Source organism: Plectropomus leopardus, chromosome 12 (genome assembly GCF_026936395.1).
Source record: "Plectropomus leopardus strain MGB_pleo_1.0 chromosome 12, ASM2693639v1, whole genome shotgun sequence".
Classification (NCBI taxonomy): domain Eukaryota; kingdom Metazoa; phylum Chordata; class Actinopteri; order Perciformes; family Serranidae; genus Plectropomus; species Plectropomus leopardus.
Window position 1 is genome coordinate 15,646,531 of NC_142187.1, and position 25,191 is coordinate 15,671,721.

General features: G+C 39.9%; 1 protein-coding gene across 7 annotated transcripts in view; it reads right to left on the reverse strand.

The window, feature by feature from the left end:
• st3gal3b (ST3 beta-galactoside alpha-2,3-sialyltransferase 3b) overlaps positions 1 to 25,191 on the reverse strand; it is a 77,157-nt gene that overhangs the window by 17,180 nt on the left and 34,786 nt on the right. For 6 of the 7 annotated variants that reach the window (XM_042497147.2, XM_042497151.2, XM_042497146.2 and 3 more), the window contains 7 exons: positions 25,099 to 25,140; positions 23,709 to 23,751; positions 21,468 to 21,560; positions 17,185 to 17,279; positions 10,752 to 10,815; positions 9,359 to 9,454; positions 8,887 to 9,073 (listed from right to left, as the gene is read on the reverse strand). In XM_042497147.2, the coding sequence (XP_042353081.1) occupies positions 8,887 to 9,073; positions 9,359 to 9,454; positions 10,752 to 10,815; positions 17,185 to 17,279; positions 21,468 to 21,560; positions 23,709 to 23,751; positions 25,099 to 25,140 (620 nt within the window). The remainder of the gene's footprint in view (positions 1 to 8,886; positions 9,074 to 9,358; positions 9,455 to 10,751; positions 10,816 to 17,184; positions 17,280 to 21,467; positions 21,561 to 23,708; positions 23,752 to 25,098; positions 25,141 to 25,191) is intronic. The other variant, XM_088085255.1, reaches the window with a different exon arrangement.

A 25,191-nucleotide genomic window follows, 5' to 3' on the forward strand; every position in this document is an offset into this window, starting at 1 on the left:
CGTCATTTTTCTTTTCAGTAATGAGCGAATTTCAGTTGACATTAAAGTTACTTCTTATACATATTTATTTGCCAAGTCTGTTTCTATTGCATGTCATCACATTTTGCTTTAATTGATACACCAAATTATCTACCTTAGCCGAGGTAAAAACTTTTATCCAGTTTTTCTTTCTTCTTGCGTTCAGAAAATGCCATTGTGATTGTTAAATTGTATTTATTGAGCCACAGTGTAGGATTATATGTGATGCTCACAATGCACAGTGCAGAGTGCCATCATATTTTCATTTCAAATACAATTTAGTGATTAAAAAATGTGATTAATAATTTCAAATGGCTCTGATAATTTACACTATCTTTTCTTGTTCAATGTTTAACCTTACAGATTGAATTGTACTCAATGTCTACTGTTTTCTGGGTGTTTTATTACTTGTAGGCTCGTCAACTTAACATCAGGGACATTAGTGGTTAGGAAAATCTCTACTTTGAACAAACATAAAGTTTTAAACATCTTAGCCGGATAAAAATATTTTGCAGTAATGACATTATCCATGCTCATGACAACACAGAAAATTTCCCTTTTATTGCTTTGCTTACCATGTGTTATTGATGCGAAAGGCAGTACCATTAATGCATCACTCAGAGTAGACTAATACCATAAAAGCACTCAGTTTCTCTACGTCTGTGTTGTCAGTTACAACGGAAGCTTTGCAAAGGCTAAGTGTATTTGTCTTGTAATTTCACAGCTGTAGGAAAATCACTGCTATACCAAAGGACCTTAAAGCTCAGGATTAGAGCAAGACAATGTCAGAGGGTGAGGAGAGGACCCACCGTAAGCCACGACAAGTGAGGGATCAAACAGATGGAAAAAGAGATGTGGATGACAGAAGGTGAAGAAAAATAGGTTAATGAGCACTAAAATGGAAAATGATCAGCATTCTGAAAATGTAAAAATAACTACCTTATATTTCCTTTATTTTAAAACATCTAGGCACAATTATGGTAATGTACAAAAATACTAAAAAAGTTACTACAGGCTAGAGGTGTTGAAGACTTAAATAAGACTTGGCATGAACATGACGACATACATCCTTTTCCAGTTGCAGAAAAACTAAAAATTTACACAGTTGCACTTAACGTCATAAATGTGAAAGCCTAAATAAGAAACAGCTTGGTTTAGAGCCTGGACTTATCCAGCCTTGCGTTTATGGTTTTCAGTGTGGTTTGGTTTCAGTGTGGCCAGTGAAATTTAACTCACCTTCAAACTAAAATGTTTCTACAATCTGAATAAGGCAGATAGCCTGGTTAAGAGTGCCTGCGGGACGGAGTGAAAAGTGTAGAAATGTTGAGCGCTGAACAGAACTGTAACATGAGAGGAGAGAACAAAAAGTTTCACATCTGCCGGGTTACTACAGGTAGCTCTAAAGCCCTTCAGTGTAAACAAACACAAACAAACCTCAGCTTTCTGTCAGCCACAAGTAGTAAAGCCAACCACAATCTTGTCATCAGACGGAATATATGTCTGATTTGAAAGTTTTGACGTATTCTTGTGTTATCCAGAATAATCTCATAATACCTCTGTAATGATGACACAGATGTCTGTCCTTCTTTAACAGACAGCCATCAGACAATTTGGCTCTATCTGGCAGTGTATGAGGATGTGGTTGTGTTTGATGTTTATGGAGAGGACGACTCAAACGAGGTGGACTGGATTCCGGAAAGTAGACTTAGAGCAATTTAGAAACGAAAACGGCAGCCCCCGAACTGCTAACGATCACAATTAAGGCTGCTCTGGAGGTCATTAGCACTGTGTACATGTTAGACCTTTGAGTTTACAAGTTGCAGTGTCTCACCGCATAAGTGCTCCACTGAAGAGGAACCATTTCAGAAAGAATGTTTGAAAAGGAGAGAGATTTTCCAAAGCAGCTGGTAAATGCTAGGATGCCCAGTGGGGGATTACTGTTTCTAAAATCCTAGAGGTAAAATTTTGAACAGTTCTGGTAATTTTATTGCCTTACGTTAGCCAGGAATCTGAGGCAATCACCAATTTGCCTTTACTTTTCTCAACACATACCAATACCTCTGCCCTCATTGGGGTCATGGTGGTTTCTCTTTTCCTGGCCTCTCTTAGGTTATCCAGTGTGTGAAACCCTTGTCTTCACACTCCCATGACGGCAAACGTAAAAACAGTGCCAACACTTGACAGCATTGTGACCCTGACTTGTTTGGGCAACATGGGCTCACTGGCAGGGCCTGCTGGTATCTGACTAAAAAACTAATTAATCCCTCTAGTGAACTTTTCTGAAGAGTCAAAGTTATCTTTAAACTAGGGCTGGACTATTTGACCTTTAAAAAACTTTTTTTTTTTAAAATTTTTTAGGCTATATAGGGATGCACACAATATATCCCACTGATTTGAAAACTCCTCTAAACTACTGCAGACTACTAAAATACTGAACTACTAAATAAACTACTGTTAAAATGAAGTTAACTGAAGTACTGTTATAATAAAGTTAAAAGAAAAACTGTTATTAGTTTATTAAAGTAATGTTATGATAAAAGGTAAATAAAATACTGTTATGATTAAGTAAAATAAGGCACTGTTATAATAAAGATAAATAAAGTGCTGCTTTAATAAAAGGTAAACATGGTCCTGTAATAAGTAAAATAAAATGCCGTTATAGTTTGGATTAATAAACACTGTTATAATAAAGATAAATAAAGTATTCTTTTAGTTATAATAAAGTTAAGTAAAGTACTATTACAATAAAGTTAAAGTGCTGTTATAGTTGGGATAAATAAAGCACTGCTATAAAAAAGTTACATAAAGTACTGTTACAATTAAGTATCATAATAACATAAATCACAATGGAATCCTTGGTGTTTTATTCTGAAGCACCCACCTCATCTTGGGCAGAAGTGTTGATGTGTTTACTGTAAACTTGAAGCTTTTGGTTAGCAGTTAGCTGTTAGACAGTTAAACCGTTACAGCACAACTATTAAAGGAGATGGTTCATTCACTGTGAGTGGGAAACAAACTAATATCTCTCCAGTTCATACATTTATAGTGTTTGCAAGTAGCACTGGTGGTCCATGGTTGCAAAAAGCAACTCAATGGTCAAGGTCTGGAGACCTGCAGATATACTGGCCTTGCCTCACACACTTTCACCCAGGAGTGATTCGTCTGAATGGATGGTTTTTGTGTGTGTGACGCATCATATTTGTGCCTGTGATATAAAAAGAACGTGACAGTTTATATTTGAATAGTCAATTCCTACATCCCACATGGAACAAGCACCTATACATCAAAAATATTCAACATATCGCCCGACTCTACCTTAATCTTGCACTGATACTTAATTACCCAACATTCATTGCATCAGAACACACCACTAAAGGAAACCAGAGTACAGGTCTGAGTGTTAATCATTGCAGGGTGGGTAGGTGACTCATTTTTGAAACACAACACTCATGGTAATCAGTGACATCCGGACCCTATGTTAGTCACTTGGTTCATGTTCAAAATCCATGTTTACAAGTATGTAAATGTTTATGAATGCATGTATGCTTGCTACTTGGGGCTTCTGCGCAGATGTTTGGGCTTAAAAACGAGCCATATAGCTGTTATTTCTGTCCCTTTGAGCATCCTCAGTGATAGAGTTACAATAAACTTTTTGGGCTGAAATGACTCGTCTATAAACTGAAAAAGGCCTGGCTGTTACACAGAGATTAACAATAGGAAATGCTTCAAAACAATATTCTAGCAGAAAGGAGATTATTTGGGAATTTGCCTGTGATGTGAAGCAACTGGCTATTTTGGTAATTCCTTGCACAACTTCTGGCATTGCCTCAGATATGTGCAATGTTTTTAAAATATTGGCTTTGATACAATATTTTGATACTTCTGAGTGAGAACCCCCTGGCTGTATTTCTATTAAAGGAGAAGTACTCTCTTCCTGAAATTGTCTCCATCCATCATTTATCTCTCTGGCCTGTGGAGAGCAGGGAGAGCTCCTGTAAACAAACAGCAGAGATAGAACACCGGCACTCCACCTTCGAGCCCCGTGTTTACCACCGGCTGTATATCCTTCACTGGCTCTGTTTGAAAATATCCACGCATATACAAACAACTGCGGCTGTGTGTGTATGAAGCGTGAGCGCGCGCTGTGCATGAGGGCAAAATTGAAATCTAGACAAATGGGGGGGGGGAAAAAGAGAATAACGACAATTGTGGAAATCGTGTTTGAGCACATTTGTAAACAGTGTGTAACTGGGCAATCAACCAGATGGCTGTGTATGTGGGGTCGGACTTTACAGCAGAGCGACAAAGTTGAGCTGTAATCACGCAGACCTGCAGTGATGAGGGATTAAGGAAGACGGAAGCCTTATGATGGTGCAGTAGTGTAATTGTGTATGGAGTGGAGGGCTTCACTGATCAAAAATGTAAGACGCATTCAGGTAGACAGCTGCATCTGCAAGGCTAAGATCTGACCAGGATCGAGGTCAAGTTTGCAAATCTTTGACTTGTGTGTGTGTGTGTGTGTGTGTGTGTGTGTGTGTGTGTGTGTGTGAGAGAGTGGGTGTTTTTTGAGTGTGTGTTTGTGAGAGTGTACAAAACACTAAATAACAGTTTGGGAAATTGCCTCGCTAATTTGTATTCTGTTCAGGCATCCAAGACTGCGCTGGAGGCGTTTGAAAAGCCACAATAGCGCAGGATAGCAGAGCACTCTCACAACCGGCTGGATGAGTCACTTGCGGCTGCACAACAACCCTGTACCACCCACTAACCTTTTAAAGTGGAAGAAAATACACTCGCTTTCATAACCGCAGAAGGAGAGTGAAAAGGTTTTGCATCCCTTGCAGCTGTGAGTGTGCAGGTTTCACAAAGAAATCCCATGCTGGACCAAGAGATGTAAAAGCTCCCAAAGAACAGCTGTCCTAAGCTACATTATGTCTCCCGCTGGGATGGACTAAATGGGTATGAATCAAAGGGAGGGACGTTTGCTGCGACATGGGGAATATTCCTGCAGTATATTCCAAAGTGTGTCATATCACTGTCTCAAACCAAGTTGCCTATTACGAGAGGCTTGCGCTTGTGATAGTGCGAGACATAAACATAAATTGCATCCTCCTCGGCTGAGCTGTACATTAGCTAGCGCAGTGCCACTAGGTCAGCCAACAGTAAACGCACACTTCCATCCGCGTAGTGATTCGGTTGACAGGTGTGGTTCAGTAGAAAGAACACAGTTATTACATGAAAATGCTCACAACAAGGTCTGTGTATTATCTTGAGAAACTGGGTCATGATTTAGACATTTTGTATGTAATTTTTAGACGCGTTGAGCACTACAGGCAGAGTGCCATTCTCTCCATTACATTGGAGAGAAGGCAAACATCTCTACAGCCGCCAACACACTCGGAGACTCACACCAAAACAATCTAGATTGATAAAAAGAACTACAGGTAAGACAATAAATATGTGATTTCATTTTAAGGTGAACTGTCCCTTTAGTAAAGGTCTTCAGTATTTGTCTCTGCTTTTATGCTAAAACCTTTATCAGACAGAACAGGTATAGTGTGAAAGGGGAAGAGAGCAGGGAAGATGTGCAGCAAAGGGCCAAAGGTTGGAATCAAACCTGTGGCCGCTGCAGCAAGGACATAGCCTTGATACACGAGAAGTCCACTCTACCAAGTGAGCTACTGGACGCCCCAATATAATGTACCATTGTGATCACTCCTCAAAGAGAGCATTTAAAATCAGCTAAATTTGCAACAGTAATGAGCATATATAACTCTAACAAAAACGGGGGCATTAAGCAGTTCCCTACCCTCTAGGACACAAAAACATAAACATGTACTCTAACAAGAATCTAATGCCACAATAACGGAGACTAAAAAGTAAAGCACAGCCCATAACACCCAACAGGCCTCAAGTAGTTTACACCGACTGACTGAGCAACACTGCCATTCTTGGAGCCTGGACTCTTACTACACTAAAAAATGGTTGTGCGATCACTTATGTCGAGTAAATTGCACAGAACACATACATAGGATGATGTATTTTTATGGTAGAAAATCAACTATTGTTGCTGTATCAGGAAAAGACTATCTATGGGTCAAACATGGGTCTTTGCACATCTGTCATTTCTCTTCTTCCATATCATCATCAAGGCTCCAACCAAACAACACTGATTTTTTTGTTCCCTGATTTTTAACCCATGAGAAACATTCTTCCTTCCTCAGCAGATCAAAGGGGGCTGAGTCGGACGCCAGGGGCCAGATCAATTATCCTGGGCAGCCATTTCCACTGTCCTCTCCTTCTGACACACCAGAAAAATCTGGGCCCTATCAAAGGCTGAAGGGGCCATCAGCCAGCCAAGCTATTTTCCTCCATTTTACTTTACTGTTACCTTCCACTGCTCATTTTCTTTTCCCCAGCTATTATCCCTTTACCCTAGTTCACTTTATCCTTTCCATCTAGCGCTCCTCTATTTTCTCAACCTTTAATCCAACTTCACACGATTACTTCGTTTCAGCTTGACATTGTATGACCTTTCCATCCCCTATTATAATGGCATTGTCCTCTCCTCTTTATTTTTTTTTTTAACCCATCCCTCAATCATACCATTATGAAAAATGTCACCTTGTAAAAAAAAAAACAGCTGGCAGCTGCTTCCTCAAAGTCACACAGCTGTGATAGAAAATAGAGCAGGTTTCCCCAATTCTGGGTTGCCAGATTATACAGGGGTCGTTTAGCTTTTCTGCCTGGGTACAACCTTTAAGGAATGTACAGGTGCTGTATAATGGTTTAGCCCTTTGGCTTTGACTTAAGTACAGTAGCTTTCATAATCAACTTCATTTGTGATTTCAAACCTTTTAGTGTTATTTTACAATAAAATGCAGTCTGAACGACTTTTCACAGCCAGGGCGGACAATGAAATCCACATTAAGCATATTCCACTGAAAATTAAATTTTTTACATAACGCATTCATCACTTTATTGTTGTTCAAGTTATCTCTACACAATGAAGATGGCCTTGCAATACTGTATTTAAAAGACACAGTGTAGTTGCATTTCCCGTGGGTGGTGCCTGGTTATTGTAATGTGCTTTACTGATTAAAACTAGTACGGGCCTAAAAAAGTTTGAGTTTGTCTGCTGTATGTATGTGTTTGTGATACATGGCTTTTCAGAAAATGAGCATCTTGTAATACTGGGGCTCCAGGGACTTCTCATGAACAGACTGTGAGCGCATATGCTTACATTGCTGGTAGAACTACTATAATAATAATTGTTAAGCTGTTGCTTAACCTGTATGGTCAGGTTTTATAGTACACATTTCAACACCTACATGTAATGTCTGACGTGTAAAAAGCCCTGCAGTATAACGTCAGCTAATGACTGGTTATACATCACCTTGACACCAAAGTATGTTTACCCCTCTTTTGGTGGCTGCTACTCAGCATCACCAGCAAGTTCTTCTGCAACATTTCCCCAGATTATCACTTAAATGTTTGTGGTCTTCATGATCTTAATTTCATTTGACATAGAAGAAATAATTTTGTGAAATCAACATATTGCTGTGTGAAAGTATGAAGGGGATTATGATATTGATGGTAAAGAATATCCATTGAGAAAGCAAAAAAATGCTATTTCATTTGTGAGCTTATTTTTTACTGGTATGCGAAATTCACAGAATTTGAAACAGCTGTGGGAAAAAAAGTTTTATATTTGTGGATAGGCTCACAGTGATAGATGAGCTTAAATCTTTAGCTTAACGTGTTATTTTTTGCTTGATTTAGAAAAATTTGGTGTAAAAAAAAAACAAATAAACTAAAAAGTGCTGGGAAAAAGATTTTGATTTTAGTAATGCCAGAGTACTATATGAAATCAAAATAATAATAATAATACTTTTTTTTAAACGAATCTTTAAGTCAGCAATAGTCAGCGATGTAAGGGAAAACAATTTCTAGTTGACCATTGTTTCGAAACATTGGGATTGTCCTTTAAAAGATAATTTTTGTTTTTAATGACTCTACGGAGAGCTGCCACTAAGTACCCCCTTGTCCTGTAGTTGTCTGGACTCAAAATTATTTCAAGGAGATACTAGAGATTGTTCAACAAGAACAAAATGAAAGTGCTCATGAGAGCCTTTTTTTTTGACAATGGATATAAAGAAAGGACAAGGGGGCCATTAAATATGACTGCCTCACGTACTTAAAGAGATAAGGGAAAGCCAGCTCAGTTTTTCAGTCTGACCGTTGTGATTAAGAGGCCAATTCACATTCTGTCATTTAACTCTGGCGACCGTGAGGTTTCAAAGGACACTGAAAAGATTTGTAAAAAGGTAAATTAATTCTAATTATGAGCACGGTAACATCTAAACAAGTGAGACACCAGGTTCAGAGGGAAACAACACAATTTGGCAAAGTATCATGCCAAAAATTAACTCAGTTGGAGTGTGCTAGTTATTGGTTTTTCTCAACTGTCCATTTCACATTAAGCATTCAAATGATCTAAAACATCCCCATTATATAATAGAGATCCATGCTGTCCTCTTAACCCCTTCACAAAAACGGCTTACACTTCCACAGGAAGGAATGTACAGAATGTGATCACAGGTTAGACGGCTATGTTCTGCTAACACAAGACACATAACTCAGATATTCAGAGACATTCACACACAGAAGCAGAATCCTCTGCAGTGTAATTCAGTGGATGCAGGTCAAACAGCAATAATGTGAAACAATTCTAATGAAACGCGTGAAACACCTCTGCTCATTTAGTAGCTGTGAGTTACATTTCTTACCTTGCAGGGTTGTGTGCATGTGTTTTAAATGTTCAATATGTTTACTTTCATTACTCGGCATTTGAAAAAAAAATATCCTTACCAGTTTCTCCTTGAAGACCATCTGCCTGAGCCACTTGAAATCCAGTGGTTTGAACGCAGAAAAAACAAAAAGCGAGTCTTTTTCATAGTTTTCAGGCTTCTGGATGGCTCCCTCTGGATAGGTAATCCTAATGGTGGTTTTGGTCCCCACGTCTCTGGTGTAACCACTTACTGGGGCTTCATTCAACCTGCCAGCACAAAAAACAGTCTTACAGAGAGGAATCTGGGTTAAGAAAAGCCCATGGCACAGAAGTTAAGTAGCTGGGAAGTTTGTTATTTATGTATCAACTTCTGCAAAATGCACTTCAGTAAGGTTTTCTCTAATTAAGGATATATTTAATATCACAAATGGCAATCTTTACATCCTGTTTGTATTGTTTTGACCCATCTTATTCACAATGCTATTGTTTTATGGGCAAACTGTTCAGACATCGATACTCATATTCATTGAAGTTACCATGATGTCATCTTACCTCACTACAACATCATAGTCATCTATACGGGAGCCCAGAGACTTGTTAAACAGGATTCCACCGTTGCCCACAATGATGCATCTTTTACAGCTGAGACTGCAGGACAGGAGGGACAGTTTGTTACATCAAAGGGAAAATTTGCCAATATTTCTGTTGATGTCCCATCACTGTTGATGGCAACTCAATAAATTTCTCAGTGCGTGCTACATTGACAGAGAAAACTGGGTTCGCAGATACAAAATGCTTTGTTCCACCTGCATCCAGCGGCATCATTTGAATCAACACTATCATAGTTGGATGCAGGGAGAACTACAGGTTGGATTTTGACTCTAAGTAGCCAGGGTCCCTCAGAAACAGAACTTCCTTGTTTGTATTACAAACTAGCTATGCTTCCAGCAGCGGAAATAGCTTCGTAAAATATGAGTGCAGAGAATGTTATAGACGAAGATACATTTTACAGGAATTTGGCTGACTCAGGTTTTAGCCATATTATTCGTGGCAGAGTATACACGCCAAGAAATGCAGCAGAGAGAAGCTGAAGCTGTGCTATTCGTGCACAGGATATGGCCAATGGAGACACTCCAGAACCTGAGCTGCTGAGAGCAAGCACTGACTGGTGATGACTCTGCTTAGATTGAGCTCTGATGTCAACAGAGGCTGAATCATTCTGTTGCAATGACCTTCAGAGTGGGCAGTTTTTGTTGGATGCTGTCATAAATGCCAAAAGAGCCCTGAGAGAACCACCTGTCTGTCTGTGTTCCTATGCATGAAAGTTTTACCTCTTTTGGACAGAGGAGTGCCCTTCTTTAAGATCCCAAAGATAAACTGGAAAAGACAACCAAAACCAGCAGGACCAAGAGGACAGGTGACAATTAAGTGAGTATTTCTGTCATCCAATGCTCCTGTAAGCTATTTTGTTGAGTTGCCTCATTTTCTGAGTAATTCAAGTTGGACTTTTATTGTGAAAGGTAAAAAAAAATGAAGTAGAGCACCAGTTTGCTGCTGTAAAGAAGAAAAAATAACAAAAGAATGTTGCCATCTTGTTCACTCTGGTTCAGACTACAGAAGTATAGGCACAACTTGAAAGTCTTGGCAACATTATGAATTGGCCAACAAAGTAATTGTTATAGACTAGTATGTTTGCAGGAAATGCATCCTGGTATATGTAAGTTTTGCCAGCACCGCTTCAGGAGAAGGACAGCTCAGTTTTCTCTGTCAATAAAAGTAAGTGATGATAAGAATTTATTGCTTTATTTGATTACATTCAGCATCAACATGGATTCACATAAAAGCTCACTTAATCCACGTGAAAGTTGGTGAATTTTCTCTTTGGAGAATAATGGATAGAAAGAAACAGGACCTCTTTTTGATGTGGGTGAGTAGCAATAATTACCTGTCCAGCTCCTCTCCAAGTCCGTAATTTTTCGTGGTAGTTAAAATGGTGTCTATGATTCTCTCTGCAAGGAAAAAGAAAACACCATGAGAGGACAGTTAAGATAATATTAAGTTGCCACCTAAACTGCATTTCTTACATAAGTAATAAAATAACTGTAAAAGGTAATTTTATTGCAGCAGTTTGTATAAAATACATTAGTGGATAATGGCTTTCTTGGCAATAAATAGGACACTGGATAAACACAACTAGTCAAATTCATTATTTGAAACTCAAAAATGGAGCACTATCGCCAAGGTCAGTCACCGTAAGCACCCTTTATGAAGCAGTGCATCACCTTAACGTCACAGATGAGGTGATGTTCTCTAGTAATGAAAACCAAACACATGAAAAGCCAAAACTGAGGGAACTGCTCCTTTATTGATAAACTGCCAAAGACTTTAAGATACCACGAGAGATATAACAATCTAGGTGGTCTTCAGACAGTTGGAGGAGAGAACACCTCTCTCCGTTTATTCAGTCACAGATAAGGAGTGACCAATCAGCCCTCAGAGAGAGTGGTGATGGGATTTCGGAGGGAAAAAAGCTGTTGTGTTCTTGAGAGGAGTGAAACTGGAAGAAACAGACATACAGCGTCCGGTGTGGTATGCGTGTGTATGTAGAAACTCTCCCATAAAAGCACTCAGAGAGGAATGCTGTTTTCAAACAAGCACATTCTCCTGGTTAAGTGGGCGATGTTGAGCTCGTCTCCCTGCGTGGCCAGCACCCCCTCTGATCGCAGGGTGAGAAATGGGGATGTTTAGCCATAGCACACATTCCTGCCATGTTCTACGGGGCATTCTGCTGGAGTCACGCTTCCAGCATTAGATGTTACATATATTTCTCTCTTCTCCTGACCATTTTTAGACCACTCATATTTTAATTTATTACCATTATATCCGGAATGTGGCAGATTCCATTACAGTTGTTACTATCTTCGATCTCTGTTACATTTATAGCAATACAGATGCGCCACAACTAGACTACTTGGATATAATGATGGCGGTTAATCAGCTTTCTCTTACTTGGAAGCTAAATGCAAACTAATATTCATTTATGTTCAACATTAGATACAGAAACGGACGAAGTCTTTTGTGTGTACTCTTACCTTTACATTGTCCGCATTTATGCATGTTTTCTGAAAGCTTATGGACGCGACGAAATGAAAGAGTACCATCGTAAATCGTGGGGGCAGTGAAGCTTAGTTTAAGCGAGACACAATCATAGGAAACTAAGACGATATATTTAAAGAATGACAGAACGGATCGAATCGTTTTCTGTTGTCAGAAATTTTTGACTGCCCTCTAGTGCCACCTTGTGGATCTACACATGCCGACATAAAGGAAGTATTGATGCCAGTGATTCATACGTTTTAAATTGATGTATCCATTTTTGTATATAAAGGTGATATAAACTAGCATTAAAATGTGAGATGTGCCATTATTCCTGTTTAAGTAGCATTCTTTGTACATGTCTATGGCTCATCCAAAATATGTGTTTCAATTGGGGTTTCAGCAACTTGTCTGTTTACGATCGGCTGTTTGTATTGTACACCACCCATCTCACCAACAGTGTGCAAGGCTGAGGCACTTCAAGAAAACCCCACATTTTACTTTAAAGTTTATGAAAGACAAGTTGGATATCAACAGATTTTTGGATATGCACACATATCACAACGCCGACTGTTTCCAGATGGCGATTGAAAGAATGAAAATGGGAGGCTGTGTTAACATGGTTTGCCACTTTGAAAAAAAAATTTGCTCCACTTTTTTGCATTTTGAGGTTCTTTGAGGCTGCATATAGACGAGAAAATTGGTCAAATATTAATTTTCATCAATCATGTAAATAATTTAATAGGAGAATTGTCATTTTTGGAATAAGGCCAAAAAAAATGTGATGTTTTATGCATGTTAACATAGTCATTGATAAAAAAATGAGGGATTTTCATTGCCCTCCCTACTCGACCTCATATAATCAGCATATAGCACATAGTCTGCAAATGGGGGCCAAGAGAAACAACAAAAGCAAGAGTGAAGGGAGAGTGAGAAGAAGAGAGTTTAGACTGGGGCCTCAGAGCACTTTGTAAGATGTATTACAGCCTCATTCACCCTGGCTAACGATCCTAATGATTAACCTGCTGAGGAGAGGCGAGCAGAGCAACAGCCCATTGTTTGGATGTGGTGTCGATGTCTGGCGTCAAGCATCACCCCAGGCAGCATAAACACAAGGCTGAGGACCACACCTGGGTCCTAGTGGGTGAAAAGTGAAAAATCACAATGGGCAGGACTCTCTTCCCGAGGATGACATGGAAGCTAATTGTTATAAGTATTCGGGGTAAACATTTCAGCCAAGTATGTCTCGTGGTGGGAGCCGAAGACGAATGGCTGTCTGGTCAGACATTGGTCCAACATGGAATTCTCGACAAAAATCTTTACTGGCAACATAGACGATGGTCGGAAGCATCACGTAACACATAAACACAGACACATTGTTGGAAAGAGTGCAGCCTAAACAATACAAAAGAATCATGTGATCAGAGAGTGGTATTTTATGGGCCTGCATTTTAGCTGGGTTTTGAATCAGCATCAACTGAAAGATCAAAAAATGATCATTTGATTGTAATACGATGACCAATTTATCAAGGATCTTCATAATTGAACAATTCTAAAATACAGCTCAGGGGACCAAGTTGAAGACTGAAAATTCTAATCTTTGGCACAATGTGGTCATACACTTGTGCACCTGCTTTTAGCTCATGTTACAAAGAAGATAATACAGTGATTTACCTGTCACACCAGCAGTGTGATCATGTGACAGAGCTTGTGTAAACATCATACTCTAGTTATGTTCATGCAATTACATTCAGAACGAGAGTCAATCAGTTTTGCTGAGTTAATGTCAATGTCTGTCATCGACAACTGCTAATAGGAAATACTGTATAAAGGCCTCTTTCAGTTAGCCAAATCCCTTCAGCCAACCATTTTACAGGGCTGTCAAACACATTTTAAAAGGAATGTGCAAATGCTGATTTTCTGCAAATCTGTCAAATTGAGTGATTTTTGAAAAATACCTCTTGTATAAGACTCTGACTGTGGACAACATCATGATAACAACTTTATAAAGTTGATTGAAGAAAGATATAAGCAAGAACATTTTTTTTTATATACAGCGAGAATACTGTTTAACAACTGATGCAAAATATAGCATGATACTTAAATTGACCGTTCAGTGGCTGACTGGCATCCTGCCGTGCTGACAAGTATGTTTTTTGTTCCTCTGAGACCGAATCAACACAGCTTTACTGTTCTCTGCTGTTGTCGATGTGTGCCAGAGATACCTCTCGGCAAAATAAAAAGTAAAAATAAACCTCTCGCCCACCACCTCCACTCCATGTTCTCAATTTGGAATCCTTTGTGGCGTTCTATTCAAGATCCACACGTATCATCTCTCCACATGAGTACCGCTAAAAGGGAAACCCCGCTGCCATCGCAGTCCGTGGAGAAAACAGAAACCAGGTGTAACACTCACACAGGGAGTGCTCTTTTGATAGCGACTGAGACAGTGTGTGTGCCTGTGTGTGTGTTCGTATGACAGCGGAGGAACTTGCCAGAGCACAAAGGTAACATTCACTGTACCTTCTGCTTCTAAGTATTGGAAAATGTGACAGAGCATGTCACTGAAGCCAGCTTAATGTTATCTCTTCAGTTCCCATGGCATTGTACACTGGTTTGATATCTGAAGTGCTGGAGTGTGTTAAGGTCAGGGAACAAGCACAAGCACTGAGTATGGAAACATTAAAGTTGGAGTGTTGGGAGACATTGCGAGTTCCCTGGTCCCAAGACAGAATACATCTTGCAAACAAGTGAAAATCACTGATGAGATTTTGTTATTATGACAAACAGAAGCCTACGGTGTAAACAAAATGACTGCAAATATTCATATATTCCTATCTATGGGCATGGTGTTATAAAGATGAAGATGAACTTTTTAAAAAAATGTCTTGTTCAAGGCTCAAGAGTAAAAATCTATTTTGTCCGTTATATAGCAGATTATTTTCATGGCATTTTGCCAAAATGAAACACACAGACTTGCCTTTGAGCCCCATTGTTAAAAGTGAAAATAAAAGATTATTTGGATTCAACAAATCCACTCGCAAATCCTCCTTGCTGAAATAATCTCTAGCTCCAAACTTGTTTTGGTAGTTTGTTCAACAGCGCTCCGATAGTGATATGAACCGTCAAAAAGCATGTCTTAAATGAGACATGATGTCTGAAAATAATACCCAGAAATAGGGATTGGGTGCAATGACCTCACATCACCAGACCTAACTGCAAATGCAAACAGAGTGCCCCTGGGATGACATTTTTCTTTGCCTTGTTCCGTCATCAAAAAGTCTTTGGGATTTTCCCATTGGATTTTGGATCATTGCAGAAAATAAGCTCTGTGGTGAACAAACATTTATGATACCGAAACATTTTGTTCAGCAAGAAAATCTTCACAAATGAACACCACTTTCAGGATTTTTTAAGCCTAAACGTAATTACCAGAGGTAAAAAGCCAAAGCTAGGCTAAAACAAACTACACTACGGTTGCGTTGCCATCGCTACGAGGCTATAAAGCTGTGTTTGACGCTGTCATGTAATGATGCTCTGTAGTCTCATTTAGCCAGTTGTTAGCAACCCCCTTTTTTAAGACGCATAATAGCTTAAAATTTAATGAGTGAGGTATTTATTTAAGCATTTTATGTTGTAGAGCAAAACGTGAAAGTCTCTTCAGCTTGTACTAACCACAGACCTTATCTAAGGCTGGACGTAGATCAAAATTGCTTCAGACGTTATTGGATAAGCTACAACCAATAGGAGCAACCAAACATGAGACGTAGTGCTGAGCAAATAACAGACTACAGCACATATTTTTCATGAATTGGACATTCGTCTGAACAGAATTGGAACCAAATACTGTACCTACTGAAAACACCAAAATGTAATGTTAGATCAGATTAAAATAATGTTATAATATTAAATCAAAGCAAATTTTAACTGGGAGATTCTTAAATTGGCGTGAGGCAATCAGGTAGATCATTTCTTTAGAGTAAAGTCCCCACTCTGTTGAATAAACACACCAGCTACAGACAGCATTTCAACCACTGAACAGCCCAACGTGTTATTTAAATAATTCAGTTGTTCATTAGTTCATCTCATCTAGTTGCTAAGAACTGCAAGCCTGTTGCCTTTATGTTTTCAATTTCTCTTTGCTAATAAAAAGAGTAAAGAGAGTTAGAAAATCTGATCTGAAGAGTTTTGTTAGCATCAAAGCTTTAAGAATCTGGGTATTTTGCCAGCAAGCAACAAGATCCAAAATTAAGCAAATTATTGGAACCCAGCCATACCCAGAAGTCAAACAATAACCAAGCATGGATGATGTCAGATAGAGATTAAGTCATTTATTGGATTAAAAAAAAGCGGCTGTTCAGCAACTGCTCCTGAAATCCTAGTGTTGGACTGTCCATGAATACACCAATCTCAGTGGTCTTCAAAAACATTTTATGCTTGCATAACTATATAATAATAGCATAACTTTAGCAAAGACTAAAGGTGACGTACCGTAAACGGACACTGTGATGGATTACCTGTATCACGTTGTCTCAACTCGCCTAAACAAACCTGAGGCAGAATATATATTCTGCCAAAAACACCAGCCTTGCAACAATGACAAATGATGAGAAGTGCAAAGTGGCAGAACACTGGCATTCTCCACAGCTGAACCGTCAGAGCGAAACCTTGGTGAGTTTAAAAAAAAGCAGATATTTGGACAAAAAATCTCTGAACCACTGCCCACATCCATGATTCTTTTCAGCAATTTAAAACTGAAAATAATTGTCAGAATATCAGGTTGTAGAATGACTTGTCTCTTCAGAAACGTTGGCAGTTTGTCTCACATGTTGCATCAGTGATGCCACATTAAGGTACAGTATGAAAAGCCAACTGGTGTCTGATGATAAGGGTAGACGGCTGGTCGCTCTCACTTTTCACCCATCACCTTCTGACCCAAGTGTAATGTTGGCAAGTTAAAGCAGAACTGTAAATCATCTGTACAAGAGTGAAAACAGACAAATCTGAGTTTGGTACCAGCTAAATCAGATGGTTCCTTAATCTGAGATGCCAGGCACTGCAGGCACAAAATACTGTAACATGTACGTGCGGTCAAGCTCCCACACAGCATCTAAACGTTGTAGAAACAGCAGCACTAAATACACAGGCTCAATGTTGGCTTTAACACAACAGATCAGTGTTACTAGTATTAATTGTTTTGTGGACAGCGTCCTCGAGCACATTAATAAAGAACATAGTAGATGTCACTGTGTAAGATGACAAATAGAATGAACTCTTCTTACCTTGTGTTTTGAATCCAAATGGAGGTAAGTAATTGCTGACTTTTGCAAGACGTTTGAAATTCCGATCAAGAAACATGGGTGCTGGTTTCATGAACCTGCAACAAAGAGAAAGAGAAGTTACTTATTTTGTTGTGCAATTCCTTATCCAAACAAAGAGGCCCTGTGACTTCCAAAAACCCAACCTCCACCTGGGACAGCAGTGTTAATGACCTGTGCAATGTTTAAGTCACATTGCACATATGCACATATATTAGCTAAAGGAAGCTAAAAACTTAGTGTGTCATAAAATCTGAGGGGCAAAGAGCGACACAGGAGGCGGCTGCAGTGCACAACTCAGCAACATAACCTCTCCACCCAAGCCTAAATCACAGCTGGCACACGGTTTGATAAATCTGCTGGGACAACACACTCGTGCCAGAATGCTTTTCTTCAAATGTTTGGGGCGAAACTGCCCCTACAAACTCAATTAGAGTGGGGGAAGTTGTTCTCACTGTTACCTCTGAAAACAAAAAAAAAAAACACACACCAGAAAATATCCAGAAAATTCACATAACCGAGAAACCACTCCTGCTAGTCATCATGCTACACTAAAAACAAACAAGTTTGAAAAACAAGTCTGTGAGCAGTGTTTTTAACGCCCCACAAACTGCTACTTCCAGCATTGGCTCTTCCTTATCCTGAGTATCTGTATGAGTGTGTGAGTGCGTGTGTGTGTGTGTGTGTGTGTGTCCCTCTTTGATTAATTGAAGCCTCAGAATCAAAAGAAGCCATTTCCTCTTAGTCACGCCTGCGACCCGAGCACTGGGCTACGTGCCACTTCTGCAAGTGTGGCTCCAGGATGAATGTGTGTTTTTATGACCTGCTGTCATGCTTGGGGAGGGGGGGCGCTTTCGTTGTCTCTTTTCTGGCATTAACATGCTTGGCGTTCCATGCGCTTCCGTGTCAGACCTAAATAATCAATCAGGACACATGAACAGAAAACACAATGCAAGGCGCCTTGGGGAGATCTATTGAGCTGGTGTGTATTATTTTGTTTATTACAGAAGACAGTTGCAGAGAGTTAGCGGAAACCAGACCACCAGCGACATAACTATAGCTCTCACAGCCGACAGACTACAGTAACTAGCAAAGGCATTTTAAACTGGAATCAGGAGGATATACAAGTACCATCACGCTCCCTTGTTTCTCAGCAGGAATCTTGGACAGCTTGTTCCCATAACACTGCCATGGGTTCACAAGAAATATGTGCAGCTCTGAGCCACAATGACCAAACATGGCCGACATTATTGGGAGGCCTTCCGGTTAGCTTAAACCTCTTCCAAGCACCCTAATCGGTCTTTGATACCCTCATTATCCTCCAGGTTTAAAGTATGAAAGCAGAGTGAGAACTCGAGAGGAGACTCTCTCTCCTCCTCACATCACCTGACAGACGAAGACGAACACACACACACACACACACACACACACACACAGAGAGAACTTCTGTCCTGCCAAAACAAATGGAGATTCATTAAACCCAGAAATTCTGAGGCCAGAGGGAGCTATAAATAACATGGGACCATTGCAAGTCACTGAGCCTTGACCGACAGTCAGTCACTGACATCCTGACAAAGCAGAGACAGGGGGCTGCTTGTTGTTAAATAAAAAGTGAGGGCTCCCAAAACAGCCAACAGGCAGGGAAGCATTGTGCTCATTTCCTTTGCGGGGTCCATCTCTCACGGGCAATATTTTCATAACCGTGCCGCTTCAAGTTCACTGCCAACACTTGATTTAGGGCTCCAATACAAACAGTTTTGGGTAAAGCAGAGGGGAGGGGAGGTGTGGAAAATAAATTGGATTCTGCAGGGCAGGGGGCTTCAGAGAGACAAACATAGAGGAAGCAGGAGATGATTAGAGGGAGAGCCACGAGAGGACCTCACTGCTAGAGGTTAAGTAGGTTTTCTCTAACAGCTGAACTGTAGGCCACACCTATCTAAACAAAATGCTAACAAGGACTTTTAAATTGGTTTGTTTTTACCTGATAAACAAACAGAGCAGACTGAGTTAGCAAACAAGATGTTAATTGGTTGGTTCCTTTTCGCACAGGACGTGATAGATCACAAACTGCTTGATTGTGTAGGTTCAACCGTACACTTACACTCATGCATACAAACGCAAACATACACGCAAACTTACATAGTGCAGCTTTAATTGGGCTCATTGACCTACATGTGACTGGGTTGGAGGTGGTAGCAATCAGTGAGCTCCCAGTGGGGGTTCTGTGTTGTACAGAACTTTGATCCGACACGTGCGGCTGATTAGAGGAAGTCATTTAGAGGGAGGACGTTGTTAACACGTAGCCTCTCAGATAGGTAGAGGGCAGTTCCACAACTGCTGGTATGTCGCGTTAAGTAGCACTGCTATGTACAGCTGGCAGTGTGGCTGATGGTGTTGTTTGGTTTGGATATCCTCACTTAAGCACATTGAGAACAGGGAGAGGAAGACAGTTTTATTAGATAGGAACAGGGTTCCAGACTGCAACCATTCAGTCTCATTTTACCCATTTTTGGAGGCCATACAACTGAATTTCATTACTAGGAACACCTGTATGACTTGAAAATATTCCCCCTCCTCGTTTTTTTTTTTAAGTCATTATTGCATATCATGTGAAACGCAAGAGAGGGAGCATGAATTTGTGTGTTGCTCCACGAGTGATGTTACTAAGTCAGCTCTACTTGTCAAGACTTTGCTTTGTTCTCTCTGTGTCTGTCTCCAACTAAGGCTGCTGTTTTGAACACAGAGATGTGACAGTTAGTTTGGTCTCGGATGGTCCAGAGACAGCATCTGATGTTTCTGTTTTAGCTTGCTGGCTCACATACAGTATCTCTGTTGTCAAACCAGCCCCTGTATTCTGACCTTTACGGTAAATGCACTGAAAGTATACACATGTGACTTTGTCTACCAGTGTTTATGCAGAGTATAAAATGCCTACTGTACGAAATTAAGATTCACTGAATTATATTCACAGGTAATATAAACCACATTCCCTCTGTAAACCAAGAAATCCTACCAAAATGTGAGTAAAATTGACTTGACAATGATGAAATTTAGATTTAGATTTTTTATCTTTTGGAAAATTGCCAAGATTAAAGTGCCACATTGATGCACCTTAAACTATCTAAATTTCTGATTAGGTGAGGTGAGAACATTGGTAAGTTCAGCTATGTTTCCAGCAAACTTAAGCGCTAAGTAGTTAAGAGGTTGTGACTTATAATAAAAAATAAAAAAGCAAACTGTTATTTATGTAAATTGTCTATTCATTAATAAAGGATTTATCAGTAATACAAGTAAGATGGGAAAACAATCCAAACGTGTTTTGTAGTTTTGCATGTTCATTTAAAGTGGTGCTCCTAGAGCCCTGTAGGAAAAGCTGGTAGCAAGACTATATATAAAAAAGTGAATAAAAATAATTAAGAATGTAAAATATGTGAATATACATAATAAAGTAAAAGAGTTTTGTAATGTATTAGAATTTATTCTTCAACTTTCATACTGTGTTTTGTTAAGCTGTGAATGTAATTGTACATCCTCAGGCAATAGATAAATCGGGTCCAATACTTAAACTTGGAAGTGGGTTGGCAAATTTTTGTGCTACATTGAAGTACCACTGGCCATTGTTCAGCAACGCAGCAAATTGCCCCTCTATTAGCTTAGCTCAGAGAATGCTGCCAGTACAATGCCCTATAGATTGAGCTGAGATGAGCGGCAAAAAGAGGCAAATAGAAAAATCAAAAGAACGAGTGACATCAGTGACGGCCATGGCGGATTGTGTGGATTGTGTGGACTGGGTACCAGGAAGCTCGTGATGAGTCAGGACAGGAAGTTGGTTGGTTTCATTCACAGAGAAAGCCTCTAAGGCTCTAGGATGCGATAGGAGAGAGATGGGAGACCTTGTACTCGGCTGACAAATGTTCTTTTGTGTAACAGGAGGATCACAAGGACACAGTTGGGGTTTTGTAGTGGGGAGGGGATAGACCATGATTGAAACAGGGGAAGATTGGAGAGGAATGTGGGGGCTTCTGTTTCTGACTCAAAACCCTTAAGGCCAAGTTGGCTTGAGGAGTGACATCATGCGTCTTGGTATGCTCGAGTGACAGTTTTAGCTTTTCTCCTGCTGACATCCAATTAAAATGATTTGTTTGTGAAGCTTGCATGTGATTTTAAAAAGGAGTCTTCCTGCATCCAGCTGGATCTCCACACTGTTATGTGAAATTATGTGTAAAAGAAAGAGCAATCCTTCTCACTTAGGATAGATGGCGGTCATCTTGGCTGCTGCATATCCAGGCTTGCACACTCCTTCGCTGAGGTTGCCGTACTTGTATGCCAACTCTGGTGGCCTGTACATTAGAAGAACAGAGGGAGCGATCAATCAGTCACATCATGATAACTGATTATCAATTACGCTGACACATTTCAAAGCCTCAAAAACTGAGCTTGTCAAACAATCGGCTTGAGAGATAGGGGAAAAACAGGTTGCTTAGGAAGTTGGAGAGCTCATCAACAGCTCAGTGGATCACCTGTGTGTGGCGAGACAAAGCAGAGAGGCCTTGTTCAAATAATCACACCGACAGTGCTAAAACTAGAACCTCCCGATTACTAGCATGATCATTAATAACGTGATGTATGCCATGAATCTAGTTCAAATAAACACGGAGAACGGAGAGAGGCCCAAGTCTGAGCTCTATGTGAGGCCTGAACTCAGAGTTGGAAGGAGAAGGAGCTTGACTGGGGCCTGCTTATGCACACCCCTATGCAAGTTAATAAAAGAAATACTTCTAGCCACAAATGATCTTTCGTGTATCAATTACTCACCATGTGTTATACTGAATTCATGAAGGTAATGTTATTTTTCTCACAAGCCTCCGGTGAACAAAGAATTAAAAAGCAAACTAAATTTTTGATTAATTGAAGTCACAGGGGTCCATTTTTAACAGCAGAACTATATCAAAACATCCATTTATGAACTCCGCCACAACTCATGCAGTATAATTTAGGTCTAATTTATCCAGTTGCATGTTAAGGTACTTCTAAAACAGACAACCCATAATTTTAGGGAAAATGAACTAAAATTGGAACTTATCTAGGTTAACTTTAAAGCCAGACTCCATTTGCAAAAACAGGAATTTTATCTTGCTGAACACAACAGCTGCTGGTCTACCACTGCCTCCATCAAGTATTATTGTGTGTTTTAATGGGTTAATTCAGATTCACCCATACCAATACCAATCGAGGCAGTAGTAGACCAGCAGCTCCTGTGTTCAGTAAGGTAAAATTGAATTTCTGTCAATTGAGGCTGGCTTTAAAAATAGATACGTTTCAATTTAATTAAACAGGCTGTCTCTACTGAGCATTTAACTGGATAAATGACATATGGATTATACTGCATAAGGTGTCTGAGAGTTTCCAAACAGATGTTTTTAACAGTTTTTGCTGCTGTTTAACATGGACCCTTATGACTTCAGTTCATCAAGGATTTTCTCTATTTTTTGTTTCCTCATTCACCAAGAAGGCACACAAGAAAAACAGAGTTTTCTTTGGGAATTCCAAGTAACATGGGGTGATTAACTGTTATACAAATGGTCATCTGGGGGGCGAAGTATTCTTTTAAATTTCAGTATGCTAGAATGCTGCTCACTTGCCGCTTGGCCTTAATTGGCCTCAAGCTGGTACGTAAAGCTGGAATAAATTACAAATCACAGGACTAATTACTAGCTTTATGATAAATTGCACCATTGTATGCATGCACCCTAATGGAGTAATTTATGGCACTGTAGATATAATGTAGGGAGCTGTATTAGATAAACTGAACCCATGTGAAAACCACCTTAAAGTGTGTGCTGACACAATGCTTACAGTGTGTATGCAGAGTGTGGACAGATGTGCCCTTTGAGAGCTGGAGTGGTTGATGGGAGCATATGATTACTGCCCGCGTAGTAATGGGAGGGCCGGAGAAAGGGTCTTATCGTGGCAGTTTAGAGCAAGAGTGTCAAACCAATTCAGGGAATTATACACATATCAACAGACACGCTGACACAATGACAGCTGTGTAATGACTCAATGTAGTATGTTCTCGCCCTGACAAACCACAGCCGCTCTGGAATCAAAAGGGAAAACCCCAACTACATTTCATTTCACACAAATCTCTTTATGTATTACTCAATTAAATTTGTGCATTTCTCACCAGGTTTTGGTTAGGACTCCAGTGAAATGCTATGTGTTTATTTAAAAACCTCAAGTGAGATTAATTGGCTGAAGGTTTATATTTTCATGTTTCAAGTTTTCCCCTGATCATCAAGAATCTGTATGAATAAGTATTCTGTGGAACAAGCTGTAAAACACATTAAAACTAAGGGAGTCAAAGTCTAAGTGGGAATTCAGCTGTTCTACATATAACAAGTTAGAAATATCACAGGCAGCGTATGATGGAGATTTGTTAAACATTTTACATTAAATGACATATGTTTCCTAGAAAGAGATGTACTCACAGTTTTGTGTCCAGCTGCAGCAGAAAGCCCTGCTTATCATACACTGGAAAACAAGAACAAAGACGGATATTACAATGCAGATCTACAAAGTGTGGATAAAGAGTACAGCATGTCGACACTTTACATAGTTGAATCATTAGTACTGCTCATCCAATGTACATAATTGCAACTATCAGCTCATTGGCTGTAGTTGTAAAGAACCTGTGCGTCGTTCACAGGGTAAACGAAATGGCGAATGTAAAAGGAAAATAAAAGCATTAGAATAAAGAATTTGTGACAAACAAGCAAGGTTAGGGAGAAGCCAGCCAAAACAATCTGTTGAGTTTCAAATAAAGTTAGAAAAGAAGTTAGAGATCACCTATGGACAACCAAAGGGGCAGCCAATAGGTGCCTGGTGAAGCGTTGAGGTAGAAGACAGAGAAGCACAGAGGTAAAATATTTATGGAGAAATGAGAACTTTGTCCTCATTGAGGAGGTCATTTGAGTAGCTACATCTTGTACTCTATAAGCCATAATTACAGAGTCTATAAAACATATCAGTTTCTGTCAGTAAAATATTGTAATTAGCATGACGGAGGACTACTTTTAACATGAGCATTAGTTAAAAGTAGGAAGAGCGTGGTATTACTCCTGTGGTTGCGGATCTTGTCTTCACAGAGAAGAAGCTAGAGGAGAAAGATAAAGAAAAGGACAATGGGAATGCGTGACGGCTGGTTAGGGAAGGATCCAAGCACTGCCCTGGAGGATGGGGACTTTGCCATGGCAGCCAAGATGAGCGGTGTGTGTGTGTGTGTGTGTGTGTGTGTGTGTGTGTGTGTGTGTGTGTGTGTGTGTGTGTGTGTGTGTGTGTGTGTGTGTGTGTGTGTGTGTGTGTGTGTGTGTGTGTATGTACGCGCATTATGTTTCTGTTGGGAAGCATAAAGCAGCCAAAGGGCCAAGTCGAGGCAACAGCTGGGGAGAAATTAAAGCGGCAGGGTCCTACCAGTAAGACAAATGTTGGTCTGTGGCACTGACAGTATTATGCACCAAAACTCCTGCAGACTGCTTCACTTGCCAACCATTTGTTACTGAGCCAAGACAACAGAGGGCAGTGTTGTATCACACTGCAGTTTCATGTAGCGGACGATGACTGAGCAGATGTTTAATGCCTCACAAGTTGTGATGAATACCCAAATCAGTATTTTACTTTGAGAAACACGTTGCTTTCCCTGTTAGATTACACCTGGTTGACAGAGTTGGCTTTTTTTTTTTTTTTTATAAAGTAGCATCTCAACCCAAATGTGGCTGCTGAAGTATCCCAGGGTTTGAAAGGGTTCTGCATTTTTCTTTTATATGGTGAAGGAACAACAAGGATGAGTGAGTATTTCGGTTGGTGGGGCTGCAGATGTACCTGAGCCTACTATTCGTCCAGCGGAGATGTCCGTTTCCAACTCTGAAACACAAAATGGTCAGTTAGCACCATGTGAGGTCAGTCTGTTATGGC